Source organism: Miniopterus natalensis, chromosome 2 (assembly GCF_054644295.1).
Source record: "Miniopterus natalensis isolate mMinNat1 chromosome 2, mMinNat1.hap1, whole genome shotgun sequence".
NCBI classification, from domain to species: Eukaryota; Metazoa; Chordata; class Mammalia; order Chiroptera; family Miniopteridae; genus Miniopterus; species Miniopterus natalensis.
Window position 1 is genome coordinate 81,516,136 of NC_142082.1, and position 24,411 is coordinate 81,540,546.

At 37.6% G+C, this 24,411-nt stretch overlaps 1 protein-coding gene across 1 annotated transcript in view; it reads left to right on the forward strand.

Moving 5' to 3' along the window:
- The window catches only part of LRCH1 (leucine rich repeats and calponin homology domain containing 1), a 185,926-nt gene extending 161,802 nt beyond the window's left edge, over positions 1-24,124 (forward strand). Inside the window, exons 17-20 of the mRNA XM_087814361.1 lie at positions 2,430-2,539; positions 4,359-4,496; positions 11,135-11,212; positions 23,638-24,124. Coding sequence (XP_087670487.1) covers positions 2,430-2,539; positions 4,359-4,496; positions 11,135-11,212; positions 23,638-23,844 — 533 coding nt within the window. The 3' untranslated portion in view covers positions 23,845-24,124. The remainder of the gene's footprint in view (positions 1-2,429; positions 2,540-4,358; positions 4,497-11,134; positions 11,213-23,637) is intronic.
- The last annotated feature ends 287 nt before the right edge of the window (positions 24,125-24,411 follow it).

A 24,411-nucleotide genomic window follows, 5' to 3' on the forward strand; every position in this document is an offset into this window, starting at 1 on the left:
TAGTATAGTCATGGCTTCCAATAATTTTATGTACATTTGAAATGTGTGTTTTTTTAAAAAAAAACACAGTTCAAACGTGTTTTAACACTTTGTGATTAATTAACATCAGAGAGCAAATACCCAAGCATGAATTTTGTATTTTTAAGACACACAGGAACTTAAAATGAAAATTGATGCCAGGAAATTAAAACCTCGACATCATTGCATATCTTAATTACCTCACATAGATCTCTAACAAGGCGTAGATCCTTGAATTGTGTGCTGTTAAACAAAAGCTCACAGTTAGTTTAACCTCCTAATAGTTCCGTATTCAGAATGAAATCTGCCAATAAAAACATATTGAAAATATTAAACATGCAGTATTAGATAAGATTGCCCCCAGAAAAAAAAGACAAAAGAAAATAAATCCTCCAAATATTAAATTTTTTAAAACAGTGTTGGGGCTCCCCTTGCTGGCTAGTTTGTGTATTACTCAATTCTAGATTTTGTGTTACTCAAGTCAAGTCTACAATTCCTTGACTTTTTTGTTAAATTTGGTTTACTTCTTTTCTTTGGGGGTGTGGATTGTTTCTAGATTTTACATTTTAATATATTTCCCTCTGGTTGCTGTGTTTAAATGGGCAATTTTTTTGTTGGGCTCAATATGGTGTACGGGCAAGTTTAATGCATTTACCATTTCTTCTGTGCTTCTCATGTCTTCACGTTCCTTCATTTCCCTTTGCTCTGTGAACTTCTCATTTCTCCCTGCTGGGTTACTCTGCCCTTCTTCCTTTTCTGGTCCTGCCTTTGTTTGTGAAATAATTGGTCTCACATCCTATGGGGTTTGGTTTTCCTGGGCCTTGGTAACAGCCTTTTGGTGACACACCTTTGGATCTTTTTGCCTGTGACTTCCCTGGGTGGCTTGAGGCAGAGAACTGGGCCCCACACTGACTGCTCTGAGGTTCCACAAGGCATCATGTACATTAGGTCATCCTTTCTTCGTTAACTCTTAAGTGAAGGGTTTATCAAGATGTGTCAAGCTTTCAGTCTTTCATAGAGCACCAAAATGCTGATTCAGATATTCTAGAACTGATTTATAAAAAGATACTGAGACATGAGAAGTGCAATGCAAGTCATTTATTAAGGTGGTTTGGTCCAAAGAAACAAGTTGAGATTAAAATGGCACTGTTGGGTGAGCGTGGAATAATTGATTTTATGGAATGAACTTAAGTTTTGTTTTTGTTTTTTATTTGAAGTGTATTTGTAAACAATATTTAACCTAAAAAAATAAATTGAAATAGCTCTTAAAGTTGCCCATAGGAAATGTTTGTCAAAATAGAATAATAGTGGCATAACCTTCTTATTCTATAATATTTATATTATGATGGATGAGATTACTAGAATTGCATCATGCCAGTGCAGCCTTCTACCTCGTATTGATTTTTAAAGTGGGAGCTCTCTGCCCAAAATTTCCTAAAGGGCTCCCCTATCCTTCTCCCCAAACACACATACATAGTCTAACGGGAGGCAAGTATGGCTCTTACCAGCTCTTTGCTACCTCTGTTTGTGTGGAAAGGTGACAGCCTTAATAGGATAAAAATCTCAAGGGAGAAAAAAAATCAAGTTTAAATCTGCCCTGGGCTTTGTATCATAATAAAAATTGATTAAAAAAAACCAAACCCTTGCTATATGTAGAATATTTGTACCCTCTTTATTAGTCTTTCAAAGATGTTATCCTTCTGAGGTTTAGAGCATACCTTTTTTCTGCAGGCAGAGGCTTAACTCCTTTCAGAGGGAGCACTGCTGTTAGTTGCTATTCTTGTAGGTTGTAATTTTAAGGAGCTGAAGCCAAGGATGATCTCTTAAATTTCCTCTAATCTTACTGACTTTTCTCAAAGGAGTCTATGGTCATCTCTAAAGAGCTAACTTTTTGGATATGCTGTCAGTGACGTGATAGAAGGTAGAACTTTTCCACTCCACACTCAAATATGTAATCCTGTGTATCATCACTTAATTCTTAACCTAAGCTTATGAAAAATTTTAGCCAACAAAACATTAATCTGTGCTTATTTTAAATATGTAAAGCAATTCTAGAGACTTCTTATTTGAAACAGATTCTCTGAGTTGAATGAGTAGACTGTGATACCTCAAGTGTAAATGAAAGCATTGGAAAAATGAGAGAGTAAGGAAATCTTCCAGAGAGGTGGCCTGGACCGGTTCTAAGGATGACCCAAACTCTTCCCTGGTTAGTCCACACAACCTAGTATAATTGTAAAATATAATCTTCTTTAGAATATATGAATCATGCTTTCATGTGACATGATGTTTTTTCTGTGAGTGGTAAATGAATTATTTGGGATAAAAAACCATTTGCTTAATTTAAATATGAATAGTGTTATGGCAGCCTACACTAGATACTCCATAAAGGCTTTTTTCTTTTTTTATTATAGTGTTTCTAAGACCTCAGAGAAATTTGGAATCTATAGACCCACAGTTTACAATTCGGAGGAAAATGGAACAAATGAGAGAAGAAAAAGAACTGGTGGAACAACTCCGTGAGGTACCCAAGAAATATTATATAGTTGAATAATAATTTTCAGAATTGAAGCAGCGTTCCATAAAGTTGACTCTTGAACAACATGGTGGTTAGGGGCACCATCACCCCTCCCCCAACCACCCTCAAAGCAGTTGGAGATCTGAGTATAACCTTTGAGTCTCCAAAAACTTAACTACTAATAGCTTGTTGACCTGAAGCATTACTAATAACATCAACAGTTGCTTAACACATATTTAGTATGTTTTATGTATTATGTACTGTATTGTTGTAGCAAAGTAAGCTAGAGAAAAGAAAATGTTTTTAAGAAAATCGTAGGAAAAGAAAATACATTTACAGTACTGTACATATTTCTTAGAAAAAAATCCACATATGAGTTTTGGTCACGGGTCAGCTGTATTTTAAAAAAATAGACTTTGAAGACTGCAAACATACCCAGTTTCAAATCTAGCCAGGTAGCCTACTGACTGTTTGATACTGAGCAAGTCACTTAACATCCCTGAATGTCAGTTTTTTCATGTATTAAAAAAATAGTTTCAATGTACCTGAACGTGGCTTTATGAGTAATATATGAGATAATATAAGTAGAACTACTTAATGCATATGTATAAAGCTAGTATTATTTCAATTCAGGTACACTTTAAAATAAATGCACTGTTATTCATTTACTCAATAATAATATTCCATTAATTTAAAGATTTTTTTAGTTATCCTCACTTTGTATCACAACTGGTCAGAACATTTTAATCAGCCATTTAATGGGCAAACTATTTGAGTTCCTACCAAGCGTGAAGTCTTGTGCTGGGTGACATTGAAGATTTTTAGCTCTGTGATGACAGGGACCATGGTTAACATTTGACCACTTTTTTGCCTAAGAAAACGAAGTGAGGTTGGGGAAGGACAGTTTGTCTTCTCTTTTAAATCTGCCTCTAGCCGCCTTAGGTTGGGCAGTAAATTTTGTCCTATAACCCAATATGAAACTTCCAGTATTTTTTACAAATGGGATCAAAACTACTATAATGTTGTTGGAACTGTGTACCAAATTCTCATTTAATATTTTTTCCCAAATTACAAAAGAAAACCTGTGACTTGGTCTCCAATTTGAGTATACAATTATCGTTCTATAAAGACACTATCAGTCATGTATCTATTCATATTTACATATTTTATTCTTCAGGGAAAATGCTACATTCTTTTAGAAATTTTTTGGTTATCACCTTTTTTCTTTTTTAAATAAATTTTAATTGAAAATATAATAGGAAATAATGCTGATAGGAGAAAATAGAAAAATGAAGAAGAAAAATAAATCATTTTCTTCCCCACTGCTCAAAGACAAGCACTGTTTTTTTAATCCTCACCTGAGGATATTTTTTCCATTGCTTTCCAGAATGGAAGGGAGAGAGAGAGAAACATCAATGTGAGGGAGACACATCGACTGGTTGCCTCCCGCACGCACCCTGACTGGGGCGGAGGATCAAGCCTTGGCTGGAATTGAACCCGGGACCCTTCAGTCTGCGGGCTGACGCTGTAACCACTGAGCCAAACTGGCCAGGGCAGACAAGCACTGTTAACATTTTGGCTTCTACTGGCATTCTTTCTACATTTGTTTTCGAATTGTGAGCATTTCATATACAGTCGTGTGCCGCTTAACAATGGGGATATGTTCTGAGAAATGTGCCATCGGGCAACGTCATTGTTCTGTGAACATCATGGAGAGCAGTTACACGGGCCTAGATGGCATACCCTCCCGCACACCTCGGCCGCACCGTTACCATCGCCGTCCGTGTGGTCTGTTGCTGACCAAAATGTCCTGATTCCCCCACAGAGCATCGAGATGAGATTAAAGGTGAGCCTGCATGAAGACCTGGGGGCTGCACTCATGGATGGTGTTGTCCTCTGCCATCTGGTCAATCACATCCGCCCACGATCTGTCGCAAGCATTCACGTCCCCTCACCAGCAGTTGTAAGTAACACCACATAAAGGGAAACTAAGTTTTACATAGAACAATCTCTCTTGGGACAGTGTTGCTGGCTAAAGATGCCAATGGGATCACCAGGACCCTGCTCAGATCCTCTCTGTTGGGCCCCAGACCACTAGAAGAACAGAAAGGAATAGGTCTGAAGGAAGCAACATTTTCACTGTAAAAAGGGAGAATATTTAAAAGAAATGTCAATGACAGAAAAGGAATTTATTTCAAATATAGAGCAAATAACATTTAAGAAATCATTGGTTGGGGTGCTAACTTTAAGACTTTAGGGACATAAAGATTCATTTCTTACCAAGGGTTATTTAAACAATGAGAAGTCTTCGGGAAAGCTGTTTTTTGGTTGGTAGCTTCTCTTTTATTAACCATTGGGGATTTTAGGATAGCTCTGAAAAAATGTTGGTTCTATGTAAAAGATCATTAGTGACCTGTCAAGCCAGAGGTTGATCAGGCAATTGTTAATTCAGCAATTCCTTCATCATTCACTGTGCTCAAAGGTACATTGGAGGTACTGGGGGAAAATGGGAAATGTGGAGATGAGTGAGACTCCATTAATGCCCTGAAAGTCCTTGTCCCCTCTTTCGGGGAGATAAAGCCAGCATGTGGATCCTCTCAGAGCATGTGGCCATCCAGAAGAAAACTATGGAGTCTTTTTTACGGTCAGTCAGTGAGGGTGGAGAATCAAGGGTCAGCTTGTCTTTGAAGCCTATGTCAGGTTCAGACAAGTAGAGAGGAAAGAAGAATTTCTATCACACTGTTTGCTGTTCTTTAGATGAGGCAGGAAAAAGAGCAGGGGCTAAGAGTGTAGGGTTTGGATTCAAATTCCAGATCTGCTCATAAGCCGTATGTCTTTGGGAAAGTTATTTAATCTCTCTTTAACTCAGTCTGCTTTTCCCTATCACAGAAATATTATTGTGAGGATGAAATAGGGTACTACATACAATACACACATAAATGTAAGCCATTCTTTTTTAAAAAAATATATCTTTATTGATTTCAGAGAGAGGAAAGGAGAGGGAGAGAGAGAGAGATAGAAACATCAATGATGAGAGAGTCATTGATCGAGCCCACAACCCGGGCATGTGCCCTGACTGGGAATCGAGCCCCGATTGCCTGGATCCTAGGTCAGTGCTCAACTGCTGAGCCACGCCCGGCAGGGCAATGTAAGCCATTCTTATCATTAGTGTTTATAGAGCAGATTTTCAAAATTCAGAGTCCCTAATCTCAAGGCATAATGTTCATTAAATGACCGTATGAAGAGTGTGCTGGTGAAAGCCCCTGTGACAGGGGTCTGTGCCCTCCCTCAGCCCCCAGGAATGCCTCCCATTGTCATTATTTGTCTTAATTTCTTCTCTCTGTTCTCTTAGCTGATAATACCATTTCGACTGTCAATTTCTTTTTTTATACTATTGAACATGTTTTTCCTTTGAAAAGTTTGATCACTTTTTGCTTCAGAAAACAGAAGAAAAAATATCAATTTATCTTCTCTTTCAAATCTGCCTCTAACTGCCTTAGTTAGGCAGTAAATTTTGTCCTATAATCCAATATGAAACTTTCTAGTATTTTTTACAAATGGAATCCAAACTGTTCTAATGTTATTTGAGCTATGTGCCAAATTCTTATTTAATAATTTTCCCCAAATTACAAGTAAGAAACTGACTTCTCAGCTTCCAATTTAAATGTACAATTATCATTTTGTAAGGTGTAAGAGGACACTATGAATCATGTATCTGTATACATTTGTATATTTTATTCTTCAGGAAAAAATGCTACATTTTGTTAGAAATCCTTTGGCTTTTCACCTTTTTTCTTTAAAAAAAAAAATCTTTATTGATTTTGGAGAGAGGGAGGGAGAGGAGTAGAGAGAGGTAGAAACATCAATGATGAGAGTCACTGATCGGCTGCCTCCTGCATGCCCCCCAACTGGGGATCGAGCCCGCATCTGGGGCATGTGCTCTCACCGGGAATCAAACCACGATCTCCTGGATCCTAGGTTGATGTTCAACCACTGAGCCGTGCTCTGTCGGGCACCTTTTTTTCTTCTTTAAATAAATTTTCAAATGAAAACATAATGAGAAATAATTCCTAATTGGCAAAAAGGAGAAAATAGAGAAATGCAAAGAAAAATAAATCATCCTTTATTTCACTGCCCAAAGACAATCACTGTTAACATCTTGGCTACTATACTATTAGCATTCTTTCTGTATTTAAGTTGTTTTTGAATTGTGAGCATCTGATATATATTAATCAGTAGTTTTTAAAATTTATTATTAAAACCTAAATATTTCCCCATGTCACTAAAATTTTTCATAAGCATCCATTTTAATAATTGTAGCATATGTTAGCATGTTATTATACTTTTATTTTCCTTTTTAGAAATGCAGGCTGTTGCTAAATGTCCACTTCTTGAAAATCCTTGAGAGAGCAACTTAAAGCTGCTTTGACAAGGCCCAGCCACTGTGTTGCCCTGGCATGCTGTCCCACTCTTCCACTGTTTGCACAGGCTGCTCCCTAAACCAGAAGGCTGCCCCCCACCCTGGGTCCAGATCCTTCACCTGCAGCATGGCTAGCTCTCATTTCTTCTCAACTGCAGTATTTATAGGAGGCAGGCCATTCCTGACTCCTTAGCACCGAGATAGATTCTTTTTGTTTTTCCTCCTTATAACAACCTCCTCACAACTAAGATCTTTACCATACTATACTGCTGTTTTCTTGAACTTGTTAATATTTTGAACTAGACCAGAACTAAGGTACCATGATTGCGTCTTTCAGTTTCACAGGTGCATCCTTAGCACCAGATAAAGAATCTGAGACATAGTAAACACTTGATCAGTCGTGGATGGGAGCATCTTTTCCACTCATGTGATTGCCAGCTTTAAGCATGCTAGTTTTTCATTCATGAAACCAGTACTGTCCATTTTTTATGCAAAACTGAGGGAATATAGTGGTAAACAGAATTACTATTATTGTCAATATGTTAAGAGTCTCTTAAAATGGATTTTCTGAATTTTTTACAATTTGGTAAGCTAACTACTGGCATCCCAGTTGGTATAATTCATGCAATTTTTGATTCTTTGAACTATTATATTTGTAGTGAGTATTTTCTAACTGAAACTAGGCCGCAATCTTAGAATGGGCCCTCCCTCACTTCCAAAGGTGGGAAATTTTCTTTATGTAGCTTGAAGCACACTTTCATTGACTTTACTGGGCAGACCTAAGGTTTTTTGGGGGGTTTTATTGTGTGTTTTTTCTATGGTATGATATGTGAATTACATCTCAATAAAACTGTTTTTTTGTTTTGTTCTCTTTTTTTAATTTTATTATTGTTTAAAATATTACAGATGTCCCTTTTTCTCCCCAATGACCTCTTCCACCCTGTTCCTTCCCCCTCCCCAGTCCCTCTCCCCACCATTGTCCATGTCCTTGGGTTGTGTATATATGCATATAAATTCTTTGGTTACTCTCTCCCCGACCATTCACCCGCCCTCCTCCACCCCTCTGACATTCATCAGTCTCATCTATGCTTCCATGTCATTGAATCTATTCTGTTCATCAGTTTATTAAGTTCTTTAGATTCCACATATAAGCGAGATCATGTGATATTTGTCTTTCGCTGCCTGGCTTATTTCACTTAGCATAATATTCTCCAGGTCCATCCATACTGTCCCAAAAGGTACGAGATTCTTCTTCTTTACAGCTGCCTAGTATTCCATGGTGTAAATGTCCCACAGCTTTTTTTATCCACTCATGTACTGATGGGCACTTGGGCTGTTTCCACATCTTAGCTATTGTAAACTGTGCTGCTATGAACATCAGGGTATATATATCCTTTCTGATGAATGTTTCAGGATACTTAGGATACATTCCTAGGAGTGGAATCACTGAGTCAAATGGCAACTCCATTTTTAATTTTTTGAGGAACCTCTATACTGTTTTCCATAGTGGTTGCACCAGTCTGCATTCCCACCAGCAGTGTCCTAGGGTTCCCCTTTCTCCACACCCTCCCCAGCACATGTCGTTTGTTGATTTGTTGATGGCAGCCATTCTGACAGGTGTGAAGTGATACCTCATTGTGGTTTTAATTTGCATCTCTCTGATGATTAGCGACCTCGAGCATTTTCTCATGTGTCTCTTGGCCATCCATATGTCCTCTTTGGAGAAGTGTCTATTTAAGTCCTTTGCCCATTTCTTAATTGGGTTGTTTGTCTTCCTCTTGCTGAGTGCTATGAGTTCTTTGTACACTTTGGAAATTAGCCCCTTATCAGATTCATCCTTGGCAGATATGTTTTCCCAGACCGTGGGGTTCCTTTGTATTTTGAGGCTGTTTTCTTTTGCTGTGCAGAAGCTTTTTAGTTTGATGTAGTCCCATATGTTTATTTTTTCCTTTCTTTCTCTTGCCCCAGGAGATGTATCAGTGAAAAGTCTACTATGTGGGATGTCTGTGACTTTACTGCCTGTGTTTTCTTTCAGGATTTTTATGGTTTCATGACTTACATTGAAGTCTTTTATCCATTTTGAGTTTATTTTTGTGTATGGTGAAAGTTGGTGGTCTAGTTTCATTCTTTTGCATGTATCTGTCCAATTTCCCCAGCACCACTTATTGAAGAGACTGTCCTTACTCCGTTGGATACTCTTGCCTCCTTTGACCATAATGGCGTGGGTCTATTTCTGGGGTCTCTGTTCTGTTCCATTGATCTATATGCCTGTTGTTGTACCAATACCAGGCCGTTTTTTATTACAGTGGCTTTGTAATACAGTTTGAAGTCTGGTAATGTGATCCCTCCCACTCTGTTCTTTTTTCTCAAAATGGCTAGAGCAATTAAGGGGTCTTTTTTGGTTCCATATAAATTTTCGAAATGTTTGTTCTAGGTCTGTGAAATATGCTGTTGGTATTTTCACAGGAATTGCATTAAATTTATAAATTGCTTTGGGTAGTATAGACATTTTAATGATATTAATTCTTCCAATCCATGAGCATGGTATCTTCTTCCACTTGTTTAAATATTCATCTATTTCTTTTTTCAGTGCCACGTAGTTTTCTGAGTACTGGTCTTTTACATCCTTGGTTAAGTTTATTCCTAGGTATCTTATTTTTTTAGTTGCAATGGTAAATGGTATTGCTTTTTTAGTTTCTCTCTCTGAAAGTTCATTGTTGGTGTATAAGAATGCCATTGATTTCCGGATGTTGATTTTGTATCCAGCTACCTTGCAGACCTAAGTATTTTGAATAGTGCTTAGCACTTTGGAACATAGGGCAGAACATACTCCCTTAAATCATAAGTAGGCAAAGGAAGATAATGGGCCCGGAGGATCAGAGAGACAAGTGCTAGCATCTCATTGTGATGAACTGCCTCTTGGTGCCCTTTGTGCTAGGCCAGGACCTACTTGTCTGATATCCCCATGTCACATTACTCATTTCTGTTCCTTCTTTTTGCATGAGGCTGAATGTGGTTGTCGTGTCCTAGATGTACCAGGGGTGGGCAAACCACCCAACAGCATCTTGGCCATCTTTGCAGGCTTCATCTTGAAGGGCATCATTTCCTCTCAAACCAGTGTGGAGGATATTTGTTTAGCCTCCAAATTAAATTATTCCACCTGGAAGCAGGCTTTCTTTCTTTCTTTTTTTCAGTGGGTGGGATAGAGGAAGTCCCTTTTTTTAATAAATACTGTGCAAATTTAGTTTATGGAGATTGGTGTGGGCCCCTAAAAGATGGAATGAGTTACTTCACTCTCATCTCACTTGCTAGTAGCAGGGCAAGGTCAGCCTTTATAAAACATTGCTTCTACACCTAGACTGTTAGAGTCACTCATGCTTCTTGCCTCCCTTTTTAAAAGAACTAATAGTGGAATATTAAAGTTTAGCAGTAAAGGTTTTAAAACTTAGCATGTAAAAATTAGAATGTGTGGATCAAGATGTGCCTGTTATCCATGCCACACCTCAGAGGTCACCTCACCAGGGTCAGCTCTGTTGTGAGAGGCTCTTGGTTTAAGTTATTAACATCCACCTTGTTCAGTGCTGTTTATCTTGATGTTACCTCTTTCTAATTAAATTCATTGCTTTAATGGGAATGAGATTAATTGGCCTGCTAAATTTAACCCTTCATATACAAATATATTTGCTGATAGGAAAAGGTAGTGCTCTTGGTGTATTTTTAGGTGAACCAAAGTAGGTTATGCAAGAGTTTGGTCCTAGAAAAATTGTGTATATGTATGTGTGTGTGAATACATATACACACACACACACACACACACACACACATATATATGCAGAAAAATTTGCATATACACCTATATGTATATGCATGTGTAGATATATACATATATGCAGAAATTCTGCATATAAGACACATATCTGTGTATATATATATGTATGTCTTTGTATACACAAGCATATGCATACAATGTCTGGAAAAATATAATCCAAAATACTAGTAGTTCTTATCTCTAGGTGGACATTTCTGGATAAATGAGTTTTTATTGTCTTCTACTTACTTATGTATTTTTTGCTTCAGTAAACACATGTTACTTGTGCCATTTAGAAAGTTTAAAATTGAACATATTATTGAAATTACTTTTCTTTTAATAATTCATTATTTCTTCACATTTGCATTTATAGCCCAAGCTTAGCATGGCCAAATGCAGAAGAAATGTGGAAAACTTTTTGGAAGCCTGCCGAAAATTAGGAGTACCAGAGGTAACATCAAACTTATCCAAATAACCATATTTTAGTAAAGATTTTATTTATGTGTTTGAACCCACTGAATAGATTTACAACTTTGTACATCCCTTTTAATCTATTTTCCTAAGGAATATTAAATAAGTCATAAAATTTTAGTTTAAATTGCTCTGTTGCAATGAAATAAAAATGTCTTAAAGCAGTATGGTCAATTCTGAAGAAAAGGGGAATATAATTTCTTTGAGGTTTTGAAATAAGTGCATAATTCCAAACTTGAAAAAAATTTCATTCGCTTGATTTCCTAATCCAAGAGCAGAAATTGCTGAGGCTTCAGTGAGCCTCAATCTGGTCCTATAGGGTCAGATTTTGGAGCTGATGACTTTCATTTTCCAAGGCTCTTAAGCAGAGCAGAGCTGTAGTTGACAACTAATTTGTTGATTTTCATTTTGGGTATGTGGATCAAAGTAATCGTTAAAAATATTAATTATTATTATTAATCATTACCATTAATAATAATAATGTTTGTATGTTGCTTTATAATTTGTTAACTGTTTGCATTTACATTTCCCCCTTTAGTCTGTTGCAGACTCATTTGACAAGTCCCTATAGCCAGCCCAACTCTAGTTTGCTGCTTTTCTTTCTCATAAACTAAGCTCCAGCCTCAGCTAATTTGAGGCTTTTAAAGACTTTGCTAATAGTAGCATAAGATGGTTTCTTAGGGAGACAAAAGCCAATCACTCAGAATTTGGGGGTAAGTTGAGAAGTTTATCATCATTGTGATAAACAGAAATGGACAGAAATTCTACTTCTTGTAATTTCTTCTATCTTTTCTAATGTTCCAGAGATAAAATAATTACAGACTCTATCATGAGATACTGTTTTTGAGTATGTGAAGAAATTACATTTTACTTGGTGATAGGAGTTTATTGAAATTGAGGAAGGCTTGTCTGCCTCCCTCTCTCTTCCTCCTTCCCTCCTTCCCTTTTTCCCTCCCTCCATGTTTACCTCCCTCCCTGTCTCCCTTCCCTCCTTCTTTTCTTTCTCCTTTCTCCTTTCTCCTTTCCCCCTTCCTTCCTTCCTTCCTTCCTTCCTTCCTTCCTTCCTTCCTTCCTTCCTTCCTTCCTTCCTTCCTTCCTTCCTTCCTTCCTTCCTTCCCTCCCTCCCTCCCTCCCTCCCTCCCTCCCTCCCTCCCTTCCTTCCTTCCTTCTTTCTCTCTTAGTATTTTTTAGTTTAGTGAGGGGTTAGTGGTGGGTTTCTAATCTTATTTGAGGAAAAATAATTATTAAAGCATCTTTAAGTCAGAGCTGTTACTTAAAAAAAAAGTTACAAATTAGTTTTTAAAAGAGTGTAATCTTTATATATGGACTAAATGTCTTTGCGATCAATTCAGATGTCTTTCAACAAAGTTAATATGTGTGACTGTATAGTATGTGTACATTTTAATATTGCATATACATTCTTGGCTTCAAATATTTGTAAAAATTCCTATACACTTACCTTTTAAAATAATTTCATTCTGTCATGGCCTAATAAGATTTCCCATGTGTGAATCAAAACTATCACATCAAGTCAGATGGTAAATTATTCCTGTCTGTGCTAGAAAGTAATAATGAGTTATGACAGAATCCCCTGTGATATTTTTAAAGTCATCAAAGCTTTTTCGGCTTATGGTAATACAGGATGAAATGGAAATGCACTTTGTCATTTATTGAGTAAAGATTAGTAATTACAATTTCAAGGTGAGCAAGTGGAAATTATAAAAATGCAGAGAAATTTTTATTATAATTTCTGAATTATGTCTCTAACACTAAGCAACTCATAATTCCTGCAAAGAATTACAAGGAGTAAATGACTTTTTGCCACTATCTCAGACTATTTTTGAATTTTTTTTTAAGATTTGAAGTGATTTTTAAGTTTGCATTGTGTATATATATATATGTGAGTTTGTGTGTGTGTGTGTGTGTGTGTGTGTGTACATGTATATTCACCCTGATGGATAATCCAGTTGCATTTTACTGGTGACTAGAGTTTCATTAAGTTCATTGCTACTAGAAGAAGTCTGTTAGTTTCAGTTAGAGTTAAACTTCTTTAACAAGATATGTTAAAAAAGGAAGGAATAACCTAGTGGAAAATCAGAAATTACCAATTGGAAGGCAATTGGCAAATCTTCTTGTACACTCAAAAGAGTATGCTTTCATCTCTCACAGAACTGATGAAGAATAAGTTATTGAAAATAAGAAAATATTTTCATTAAGAATATGATACTGAATTGGGGGAGGGGTGAAATGACACCCTGCCACTTAGATAGTTATATTTCTTTCACTAGTTGAAGATTGATGTTTTGAGTGTATATGAGTCACACTACAATTCATGATTTACACTAAAAATATAGTTATAGCACAAGTCTAGTTGAAGAAATTCTCTACTTGCTATCAGACATTTAAAAAGACTGGTACAGAATTGAGAGCCCAGAAATAAACCCACGTGTATATGGGCATATAATCTTTGACAAAGGAGCCAAAAAACATACAATGGAGAAAAGAAATCCTCTTTTCTGTATGGTGCTGGGAAAATTGGAAAGCCACATGCAAAAGATTAAAACTAGACTACTTCTGTCTCCATTTACAAAAATTAACTTAAAATGGATTAATGACTTAAAAATAAGACCTGTAACAATAAATTACATGGAAAAAAACAGGTACTAAACTTATGGACCTTGGTGTTAGAGAGGATTTTATGAATTTGACCCTAAAGGCAAGGGAGGTAAAGGCAAAAATAAATGAATGGGACTACATCAAACTAAAAAGCTTCCGCACAGCAAAAGAAACTACCAACAAAACAAAAAAGCAACCAACCTAATCAGAGAGGATATTTGCAAACAACAGCTCTGACAAGGGTTCAATTTCCAAAATATATAAAGAACTCATACAACTCAACACTAAATATACAAACAATCCAATTGAAAAATGGGCAGAGGACCTGAACAGACATTTCTCCCAAGAAGACATACAACTGGCCAACAGATACATGAAAACATGCTCAACTTCACTAGCTAATAGGGAAATGCAAGTCAAAACTGCAATGAGATAACACCTCACACCTTTTAGAATGGCTATTTCAACAAGACAAGCAATAACAAGTGTCAGAGAGGTTGTGGAGAAAAAGGAACCCTCATTTACTGCTGATGGGAATGTAAACTGGTACAGCCCCTATGGGAAACAGTATGGAGGTTTCTCAAAAAATTAATAGGGTTACCATATGATCCAGCAATCCCTCTCTTGCAAACCCCAAAAACTTGAAAACAGGTATTCACAAAGGTATATGCACCCCTATGTTCATTACAGCATTATTCACAGTGGCCAAGACATGGAAACAACCGAAATGTCCTTCAATAAATGATTCAATAAAGAAGATGTGATACATATATACAATGGAATACTACTCAGCCATAAGAAAAGATGAAATATTGCCATTTGCAACAACAGGGATTGATCTTGAAAATATCATGCTAAGGGAAATAAGTCAGACAGAAAAAGTGAAGAACCATATGATTTCACTCATGTGGGATATAAAACTGAAAGCAACAAATGAACAAACAAGAAAAACAAAAACTCATAGACACAGACAATAGTATGGTGGTTACTAGAGAGAAGGGGGGTGGGGATAGTAAAAAGTAAAGGGATCAAATATATGATGAAGGAAGATTTGACTTTGGGTGGTGAGCACACAATGCAATATACAGATGATGTACACTTGAAACCTATATACTTTTATTAACCAATGTCACCCCAATAAATTTAACTTAAAAATCAGTAAATAAATAAAATAAGATCTTACTGTTACCTAAAAACAGAGGACCTGTAACATTACATTTTCTTATTTGCATCAGACTATTATTTGGGTAACAAAATACTCATTGACTTCCCAGCAACAAGCAGGTAATCCCTCCTAATTGGTGAGCTTTCCTTGCTTTCTTCTCTGCCCATGACTTACACTCATAAGTCACAGACTTTGAATTCTGTATTTTTTAAGCTAAATATCTAATTGACAATAATACATCATCCTGTAGAGACTAAAAAGTCACAACTGTGCTCTAAGCCCATTGTAACAGCATCACAGCTTCAAACTACAAGCCAAAGTCAGGGTTGGCAGCTTTCATATGGGTAGAATGTGGTTGCTTAACAGATTTAATTATTACATATAAAGTAATTCAATGGGATGGAAGCAATTTTAAAATTGTTCTAGTTGTGGTTTATTGTATTTTCTTTAGAAATCCCCATGAACGCATTCCCAGATATCTGCCTTGGGGTTGGCACAAGGTTCAGGAGGCATTTTATTGTGTGCTTTAGTAGAGTGGTTCTGGTGTGACCTGTAAACCAGGTGTCTTCAAATTGGCTGCATCCAGAATTGCACAGTGTAAGCAGCCTAGTTACTTATAGGTTACAGTATGTAGAAAGGTAAGGTAACTACAGACCTCTGCTAATTGTGGTATTGGAATAAGGCTGCATCTATAATCCTGAACCTTAGTCCAGGGGCAGGAATCTTAGACAGGATTGGAATAGTGGACACCACAGATTAAAAAAAGGTGATGTCACAGAAAGAAGTTGGTGATTGGGTTCTGGAGAAATTCTGTTGGAGTGATGGCAGGCCTATTTGCCATCAACTGTGAGGGACTCTGGGATGATGAGGAGGTTTATTAATGAGAATGCCAAGGAAAGATCATTGGAAACAGACCAGAAATGTACTCGCTGGCAAGTTTCTTTTTCGGTATAGAAGACATTTCTTCACATAGTCATTTCAACAGGTCACTTCCCATTCTGCTGACCATTCCTTGGGTTTTGATTTTCTGTTTGGGGCCAGTTCCCCAACTAAAGGGACACAAATTGAATGAGTCTGACCAGAAGAAGAGCCAGGGAATGCAGGAGGTTTTGGGTGAATTAGCCATACCTGTGCAGTTAACTAGTTTTGTGCCCTGGGGCAAACGCCTTAAAATTAGGAGCAGTTAACCATTTACTGAGAACTTCTTGTGCATGCATCATTTCAAATGCTCACTGTTGAGGATTTGTTTTTAAGCAAAAATTTGTTTTTTTAATCACTTTGTTTATTTTATTTCATTTTTTAAATCTTTTAAATTAAATTTATTGGGGTGACTGACATTGGTTAATAACATTATATATCACTGTTGAGGATTTGAGGTAAATATTTTATTACCATACTGTGAAGAAACTGAGGTCCAGACAGGTTAAATAATTTGCTAAGTTGTACTCAAAGCTGGTAAGCAGCAGAGCTGGTGTTTGAACCTGGGTCTATGAACATGAAGAGCCCCCCCCCCAATCAACAACCCTCCACCACCAACACCCCCCCACACACACACCCATCTTTCTAGCACAAACAGAGGCTCTCTGTGACTGAGTTCCCTGCTCTGCAAAGTGCAGGTGTTGGACTTAAACGATAGATTTAAACCACATTCTCCAGAGCCCTTGATTCTTTTGAATGGCTTGCGCAGGAAGTGAAGGAAAGCCATCTGGGTATCTACAGATCACTCCCACCCCCTTGCTACAGCCAGAGCCATTATCTTTTGCCTATGGGATATATTGTATTTCCAGTTAAGTTTTCCTTTAGGAGGAAAAAAGAAAGTGTCTTGTTGCTAAACATAGTTTGGAAATCACTGGACCCCTAGGTTTCTTTGAGCTCTAATATTCATGAAAGCTCAGTTACATTCTGCAGCTCCATAATTGCTTTCCTTCCTCATCAGTTGCTTAGCTGCTGGAGAATTACCAGAGTTATGCATCATGGCGCCCTGAAAAATCTGGGGATTGGGTGATATTGCAGGCATCATCCCATCGTCCCTTACAGTGTTTATGCCGGTGGTCTGACTTTGCAATTGTCTGTAACTTCTGGTGGAAGCTTGAACTTGATCTTGAAGACAGGCCTACCCTCGGTGAGCCTGTCTTTAGGAAGTTCTTTAGGAAATATTCTTTGTCGCATTCAAGAATCTGACTCCAATTAAGCCTTGGGGTTGTGGGACTATTTATGGACATCCTGAGGCTTCCTTTGCCTTTCCTGGGTCAGCTGGGCCATTCCTGGCCTCTGACCTTGATGTAGGGGTTCATATTTGGCTATTGGGGATTTCCACATTGATCCAAATTTAAGGCTGTTGTAGTATTGACTCAGGTTGAGAGAAATCTCTGATTTATGAAACATCAAAAGTATTAAAAAGTAGATATTTATTTGGTTCACTAGGGAAATTTTTCTACTTGACTTTAAATAAATAGCTTTGGCCCGGCTGGGCATGGCTCAGCGGTTGAGCATCGACCTAGGATCCAGGCGATTGGGGTTTGATTCCCGGTCAGGGCACATGCCCGGGTTTCGGGCTCGATCAGTGACTCTCTCATCATTGATGTTTCTATCTCTCTCTCTCCCTCTCTTTTCCTCTCTCTGAAATCAATAAAGATATATTTTTAAAAATAAATTAAAATAAATAAATAAATAGCTTTGGCCTCAGACCTCTTTAAAGGAGCAAGGGCCTTCCTTAATTTAACAGACTTGCCCTCTTTAGATGAGGAAGGAACTTGGACTAAAAGTGTACTTTGTGTTTTAGCTGCCTTTCATATTCATTATTGTTTACAGAGAGAAAATAGAGCATTAACGGTAGCAACTCTGTTGACAATGATAGACACCTTGATAGTCCTGGCCTCTGCTGCCTGCCTGGGAAGTGCAAAGGCCAATGGTCCCTGCCAACTGTTGGAAGCGGAGGTTTTCATTGTGTGTCCACAAGGATAGGTCATTTGGTGTTCCTCAGCTTCTGCATCAGCCACGTAGAGTTAAAAATAAAGTCCTAAAGTACATTCAGGTGTTAACAGTGATCACATTGATATAAGTGGAACTGAAACCGGACGCAAAAGGGTCCTGCTGCTCATCACAACCAGAGTCAAATAAGTAGAGACATGGTTGAATCTTTGTGGTGAATTTTATTATTCTGTTGGCCGGTGATCCGAAAGGGTGACAGATACAACACCTTGAAAAAATGGCTCTGAACACTTCATTTCAAGCCAGCTATTAAATAAGGTTAAAAGTGAGGGGAAAAGAAAAAAAATCTGTGTACGACAACGAAGTGAGTTCTCAGGGTCTGCTTTCTATCATTGTCCTACTAAAAATTAGCACCTAGATGCTGTCTCCTTTCAGACAGGTCCTGTCTTTGATCTGCTCTCAAGATTTTATCTTCTTTTTGAGTGATTTGCCCATTTGGTCTCCAAATGGTTTTCAAGGCTTCTGTCTTTATCTTCTTCCTGAGTAATGACCCCTTTGGGCCCTGAGGCTGCATATCTTTATGACTTTATTTGATTTTCTTACAGCACATCCTCCAGTTTCCTAGGATCTGTAAGAAAGCCTCTTATCTATAGTTAGTAAGGTGAATAATTGTGATTCTATTCCTATTATGTGCTCTTCCCCCTAACAGAATTATGGCTGAGTCTTGTTTTCATATTTGCATTTCATTCTTTTTTTTTAAATTTAATTTAATTTAATTAATTAATTTATTTTTTAAATATATCTTTATTGATTTCAGAGAGAGGACAGGAGAGGGAGAGAGAGAGATAGAAACATCAATGATGAGAGAGTCATTGATCGAGCCCAAAACCCGGGCATGTGCCCTGCCTGGGAATCAAACCCCGATCGCCTGGATCCTAGGTCGACGCTCAACCGCTGAGCCACGCCCGGCCGGGCTTAATTTTATTTTTTACTTATCTTTATTGTTTAAAGTATTACAGATGTCCCCTTTTTCTCCCTGTTGATTTCATCCTCCCTGCATTCACTCCTGCACCCCCCAGTCTTCTCCACACTATTGTCTGTGCCCATAGGTCATGCATATATGCATCTAAGTTCTTTGATTAATTTCTCCCCCCTCCACTCCCCACCCCTGCCTTCCCTCTGAAATTCATCCTACTGCTCCATGGTTCTATATCTCTGTATCTATTTTGTTCATCAGTTTATTTTAATCATTAGATTCCACATATTAGTGAGATCATGTGATATTTGTCTTCCTCTGGCTTGCTTATTTCACTTAGGATAATACTCTCCAGGGCCATCCATGCTGTCCCAAAGGGTAAGAGATCCTTCTTTTTTACAGCTGCATAGTATTCCATGGTATAAATGTCCCACAGCTTTTTTATCCACTCATCTACTGATGGGCACTTGGGCTGTTTCCAGATCTTAGCTATTATAAATTGCGCTTCTATGAACATAGGGGTGCATAAGTTCTTTCTGATTGGTGTTTCAGGTTTCTTAGGATATATTCCTAGAAGTGGGATCATTGGGTCAAATGGCAGTTCCATTTTTAATTTTTTGAGGAAACTTCGTACTGTTTTCCATAGTGGCTACACCAGTCTACATTCCCACCAGCAGTGTACCAGGGTTCCCATTTCTCCACATCCTTGCCAGCACTTGTCATTTGATGATTTGTTGATGGTAGCCATTCTGACAGGTGTGAGATGATACCTCATTATCATTTTAATTTGCATCTCTCTGATGATTAGTGACTTTGAGCATTTTTTCATAAGTCTCTTGGCCATCTGTATGTCCTTTTTGGAGAAGTGTCTCTAGGTCTGTTGCCTATTTTGAAATTGGTTTGTTTTTCTTTTTGTTGAGTTGTATGAGTTCCTTACATATTTTGGAAATTAACCCGTTATCAGATGTATCATTGGCAAATATGTTCTCCCATATAGTGGGCTCCCTTTTCGTTTTGTTGATGGTTTCTTTAGTGACATCTGATATTTGAAAGTAATAGTAACAACTTTCCTACTTGACACCTGTTTTGAGAGTTTAGGCAATTACACATATGTAACTCATCTGGAGTTTTTTGCTAAAAGACATTTTATAAGTTGGAGCTACTATGGTTTTTTTGTTTGTTTCTTAAGAATCTTGAAAACAGGAGAAATGAGTTCCTTTCTCCTCTTTGAAACTTATGCCTTTTTTTCTTCCCAAATCAATGACTTTAGTATCAATTTAAATCATAGCTAATAAACACTTTGGGGGGAAGGGTGAGATTCTTCCAAGATTTATTTTGTTTTTTCATTTATATTGGTTCATTCTGAGGTTGAATAATCAGAGGTACAGACTGACACATTTATTTTTAATATAAGTTTTTAAATTTGTAATTTATTAAAAAGAACCAGTTTTCTATAGCTAGTATGTGTTTACCATTCATGAAGATCCTTTCCCACTGTGTGTCTCCTGGTCAGTCACCTCAGGTCAGTGGTCTGACAGCTTTGTATGTGCTCAGTTGAGAATAAACATTTTAGGAACGGTATCTTCAAAAAGTTTCAAATTATATTTCTAGATTAATTAGCTTACCAATATTAGAGCTATTTTCTAAGTTCATAAAATTGGCAATTAGTTCTTACATATTTGGTGAAAACTCTAGAAACCCTTTCCTCCCTCTCTGACACATTACACTGTCAGTTAGAGCTTTAATTTTCATAATGACTATCAACAAACAGTCTGTACTGATATTTTAGACTAAAAAAACACTTTGTAAGCTTACTGACTTTGAAAATTAAAATATTTAAATAAGTTGAATATATTCTAAATTTCTTAGAATTTAGACTTGAGTACACTCAGAACGTCTATAAACTAGACCTTTGCTGGATCCATCAACATTTCTGTTTGTGTCTGTAGTATTTGGGGAACCAATTTATTATTATTATTGATTTTTTAGAGAGAGAGGAAGGGAGGAGAGAGAGAGAGAAACATCGATGTAACAGTGAAAACATTGAAGATCTGCTGCCTCCTGCAAGCATGGAACTGAGGGACCCTTCAGTGCACGGATGATGCCCTATCACTGAGCCACAGGCCCCAGGGCCTGAGCCAATCTTGAATAGTAATCTAGTCACACACTGACTGTTGCCTCTAAGACAAATGTGGGGAACCTTTTTCCTCCCAAGTGCCATTTGGATATTTATGTCATTTGCGGGCCATACAAAAGTATCAACTTAAAAATTAGCCTGCTATATGTGGTCAAACATTTAATTAACTCACCTCTAATGTGATGCTGGAACTGCTTCTCTTTGCTGAGGCCTTGGCAGGGCCAGACCACATGCTTTTCCAGGCCTTCAACGCCTGCTTACGCTCCCCACCCTTACTCTAATAGAGCCCACTACCCCCTGGCAATTGTGATTTCTGTTCACTATCATGAGAATTAGGGGCTGCCTTTGCCTCCAGGGACTCTCAGTATATTCAATGTGTTTTTCAAATGCCTTACAGTAATTACTAATGCTTTGTAAATGCATGGTGAAGTTTTGGCTCTTTAAATTTCCTTTCTTTTTAGTATTTTCCCATTTTAATTTTAAGGAAGAAAAAAGTATAATCTCTAAATCCCTCTCATTAAGACTGAAATTTTGGAAGTGCAAAGGTCAGAAAACTCCCAGGTTCCCCTAGCAGTTTCAGCCTGGTTCCCATTATGTCGTCCTTGCAGAGGACTTGTGCTGTCTAGTAGACTCAGAGAGTGGCTCTCAGGGTCACAGCAGCCAGTGAGGATGACTCAGATTTTTGCCTACCATACAATCTTAGACCTATGCCTTTTCCTTTAGAGATTGTGATTTAATTTAAACAAATCACCATGGACTGTGAGTCTAGGCCCTACCCACTTTAGTCTGAATTAAGCCCAGAATCTGTAGCATCATGAAATTATTTCCAGGATAAGAAGAATGGTCTGTGCTGCCCACCTGCGTGAGAAGTGTACTACGGAATAAGTGCATTGAAAACTGCAATGGCGATCTGACGAGTTCTCCGATGGAGTTGTTTAGGGAGCAGACCAGGCATTTTCCATAGGGTTTGGGGAAATTGTTGAAATATATACTGGAGTTAGAATGATTTGCTTTTAACCTGGAAATAACACTTCTGTGAAAATCACATTTTAGTTTGTGTGTGCCTTTTGTCTTATGTCTGCTTTGCTCGGATTTCACAACATTGCAATAGAAAATTTTTATTGCAATAGGAAGCTTCTTCTCTTAGATATTTCCCCATCTGTTAATCTTTGACTAGCATCTCTCTCCCAGTGAAATCCAATCTATGTGTAGATGTTTTAATTCTTGAGAAAATAACAGTGGTAGCTTGATTCTTCCAAATCTACTGAGAAAAGACACAATCTGAATAGATACAACATGATTTATTATCTTTAAAAAATCTTTTGTTGAGTATAAGATGAGAACCCATTTGATATTGTAATATTCCTCCTTGCCTGAGGCCATCAAGATAACTTCAGAGGATACAAGCAAGACAAAATCTCTACCTTAAAATCATCTTTCAGTTGCTCTATGACTTACATCTGCTTAGCAGAGGCTAAAACAAAGGCCAATATTGTATCAAACTGTGTTATAAAATATATACTATATACTTTAAATGCTTTGTGTAATTTAGAAATAAAACTGCATTTGTGAAATGTATTCCAGATATTTTCAATAGTTTAATTTGGACACAAACTACAACTTCTTTCATACTGACATGAATTATAATCACTGTAAATTTTAAGGTGTTGTCATTTCTGGTTCAGGAATTCAGTGTATCATAAAACTATTTGCTTCCTGACAGTAATAGACATCCAGAGGTCAACTCAAAAGGATGAGTCTCTCATTTTTGCATTTAGTTGATAAAATAAGAGCTCTGCCTCCTTCTATGGTAACTATAAAGTAGACAAAACATGCATGGAGATCTGTGCCTGCCCCCATACCCGTTTAGTGGTGAAGAAATTTATATAATAACCCTATGTGGGAATGTGCTTTTATTCTAACCTCGTCTCTAAGAAATCTCCTCGATTGTTGATTTATGTGTAGTTTCAAGGGCACGAAGTTAATGTACTTTTTGACACACGTAAGGATATAATTAGAACTTATATTCCTCAGAGCTTATCAGTAATCCTAAAAGGAAAATAAGTTAGGTATATGTGTTACCTTTCAGATAGAAAAACTTTATATTCATTCTTCATAAACTAGGGTAAAAAAAATCCATTAAGAGGACTGTGAGGAAAGGTGGGGATTAAACTTTAAAGTTATATTTTTTCGTTAGTAAGGGTAAGATCTAAATGTCTCAAGTGAAAAACTTGTATTTAATTTATGCCATTGTTGAGCACATGATACCACTTGAATATTAAAACTGTTGAGTGCCAGAATGATATGTAAATTACAGAACTGCCTGCTTCTCAATAGTGAGATTGCGGGTGAAGGATTTCTTTGTCCTATTTGCATAAAATACATTCGGTATGCTACTTTTCTTTTGGAATAAAGTTTTAAAATCTTTGATGGTGGAACCGGTTTTACCTGCTTGAAATAAGAAGTTACTCTTACCATTTGCTAGTAACCAAAAATGTATGCTTCTTTCCAGCTGTTCTTCGGTGTATTTTTAATTGTATGCACTGTCTCTTTCTGTTCTAATGGCTGCCCTCGGAATAGGCTGACCTCTGCTCTCCGTATGACATCCTGCAGTTGGATTTTCGTCACATTCGAAAGACTGTTGACACTCTGCTGGCACTCGGGGAGAAACCCCCACAACCAACTTCTGCCCTCCGCTCCAGGGACCTTATAAGCTTCTGTCTTGTCCACATTCTCTTTATAGTGCTGATCTATATCACTTACCGCTGGAATGCCCTGTCCGCATAACGTCTGCATGTGCATCCGAGCGCACTGCTCTGTCCCTGATCCATTACGGGTCCTTCCTCCATCTGAGCCTTTGCCTTGCAAACTTCCATCCCTGTTATCTCTTCAGTAGCCTCTCAAGTGTTGAAGCCCAACATTTACAAATCAGATTTTCCAAAAGCACAAACTTATAGAATGCAGTTCCCATTAAGTAACTTCTCACTTACTGAAAAACCATGACAGTGTATTTACGCCTCATGCTTCCTCCTCCACATAGTGCCAGCAGCAGTGCTGTACCCGCCCTCTCTCTCCCGGTGAGCTTCACTGCCTGGGTAGAGCGGAAGAAGTTTCCAGAACAGGAGCAAAGGGGAATATGACAATCTTTTTTGCAGTATTTAAGTAGAATCCAACCTAATTCAGAACTGGGCAATTGAGTTGTAGAGGGGACACCCCCCACCCCCCACCCCCATTGCAGGGGAGACAGAAAACCAGCATTTTGGCCCAATGTGGTCTATAACATTCTTCAGTAAAAGCACTATTGACCAAGTTGAAAAACATCATCTAGGGAATGACTGCTTTGCTGGCCATTCA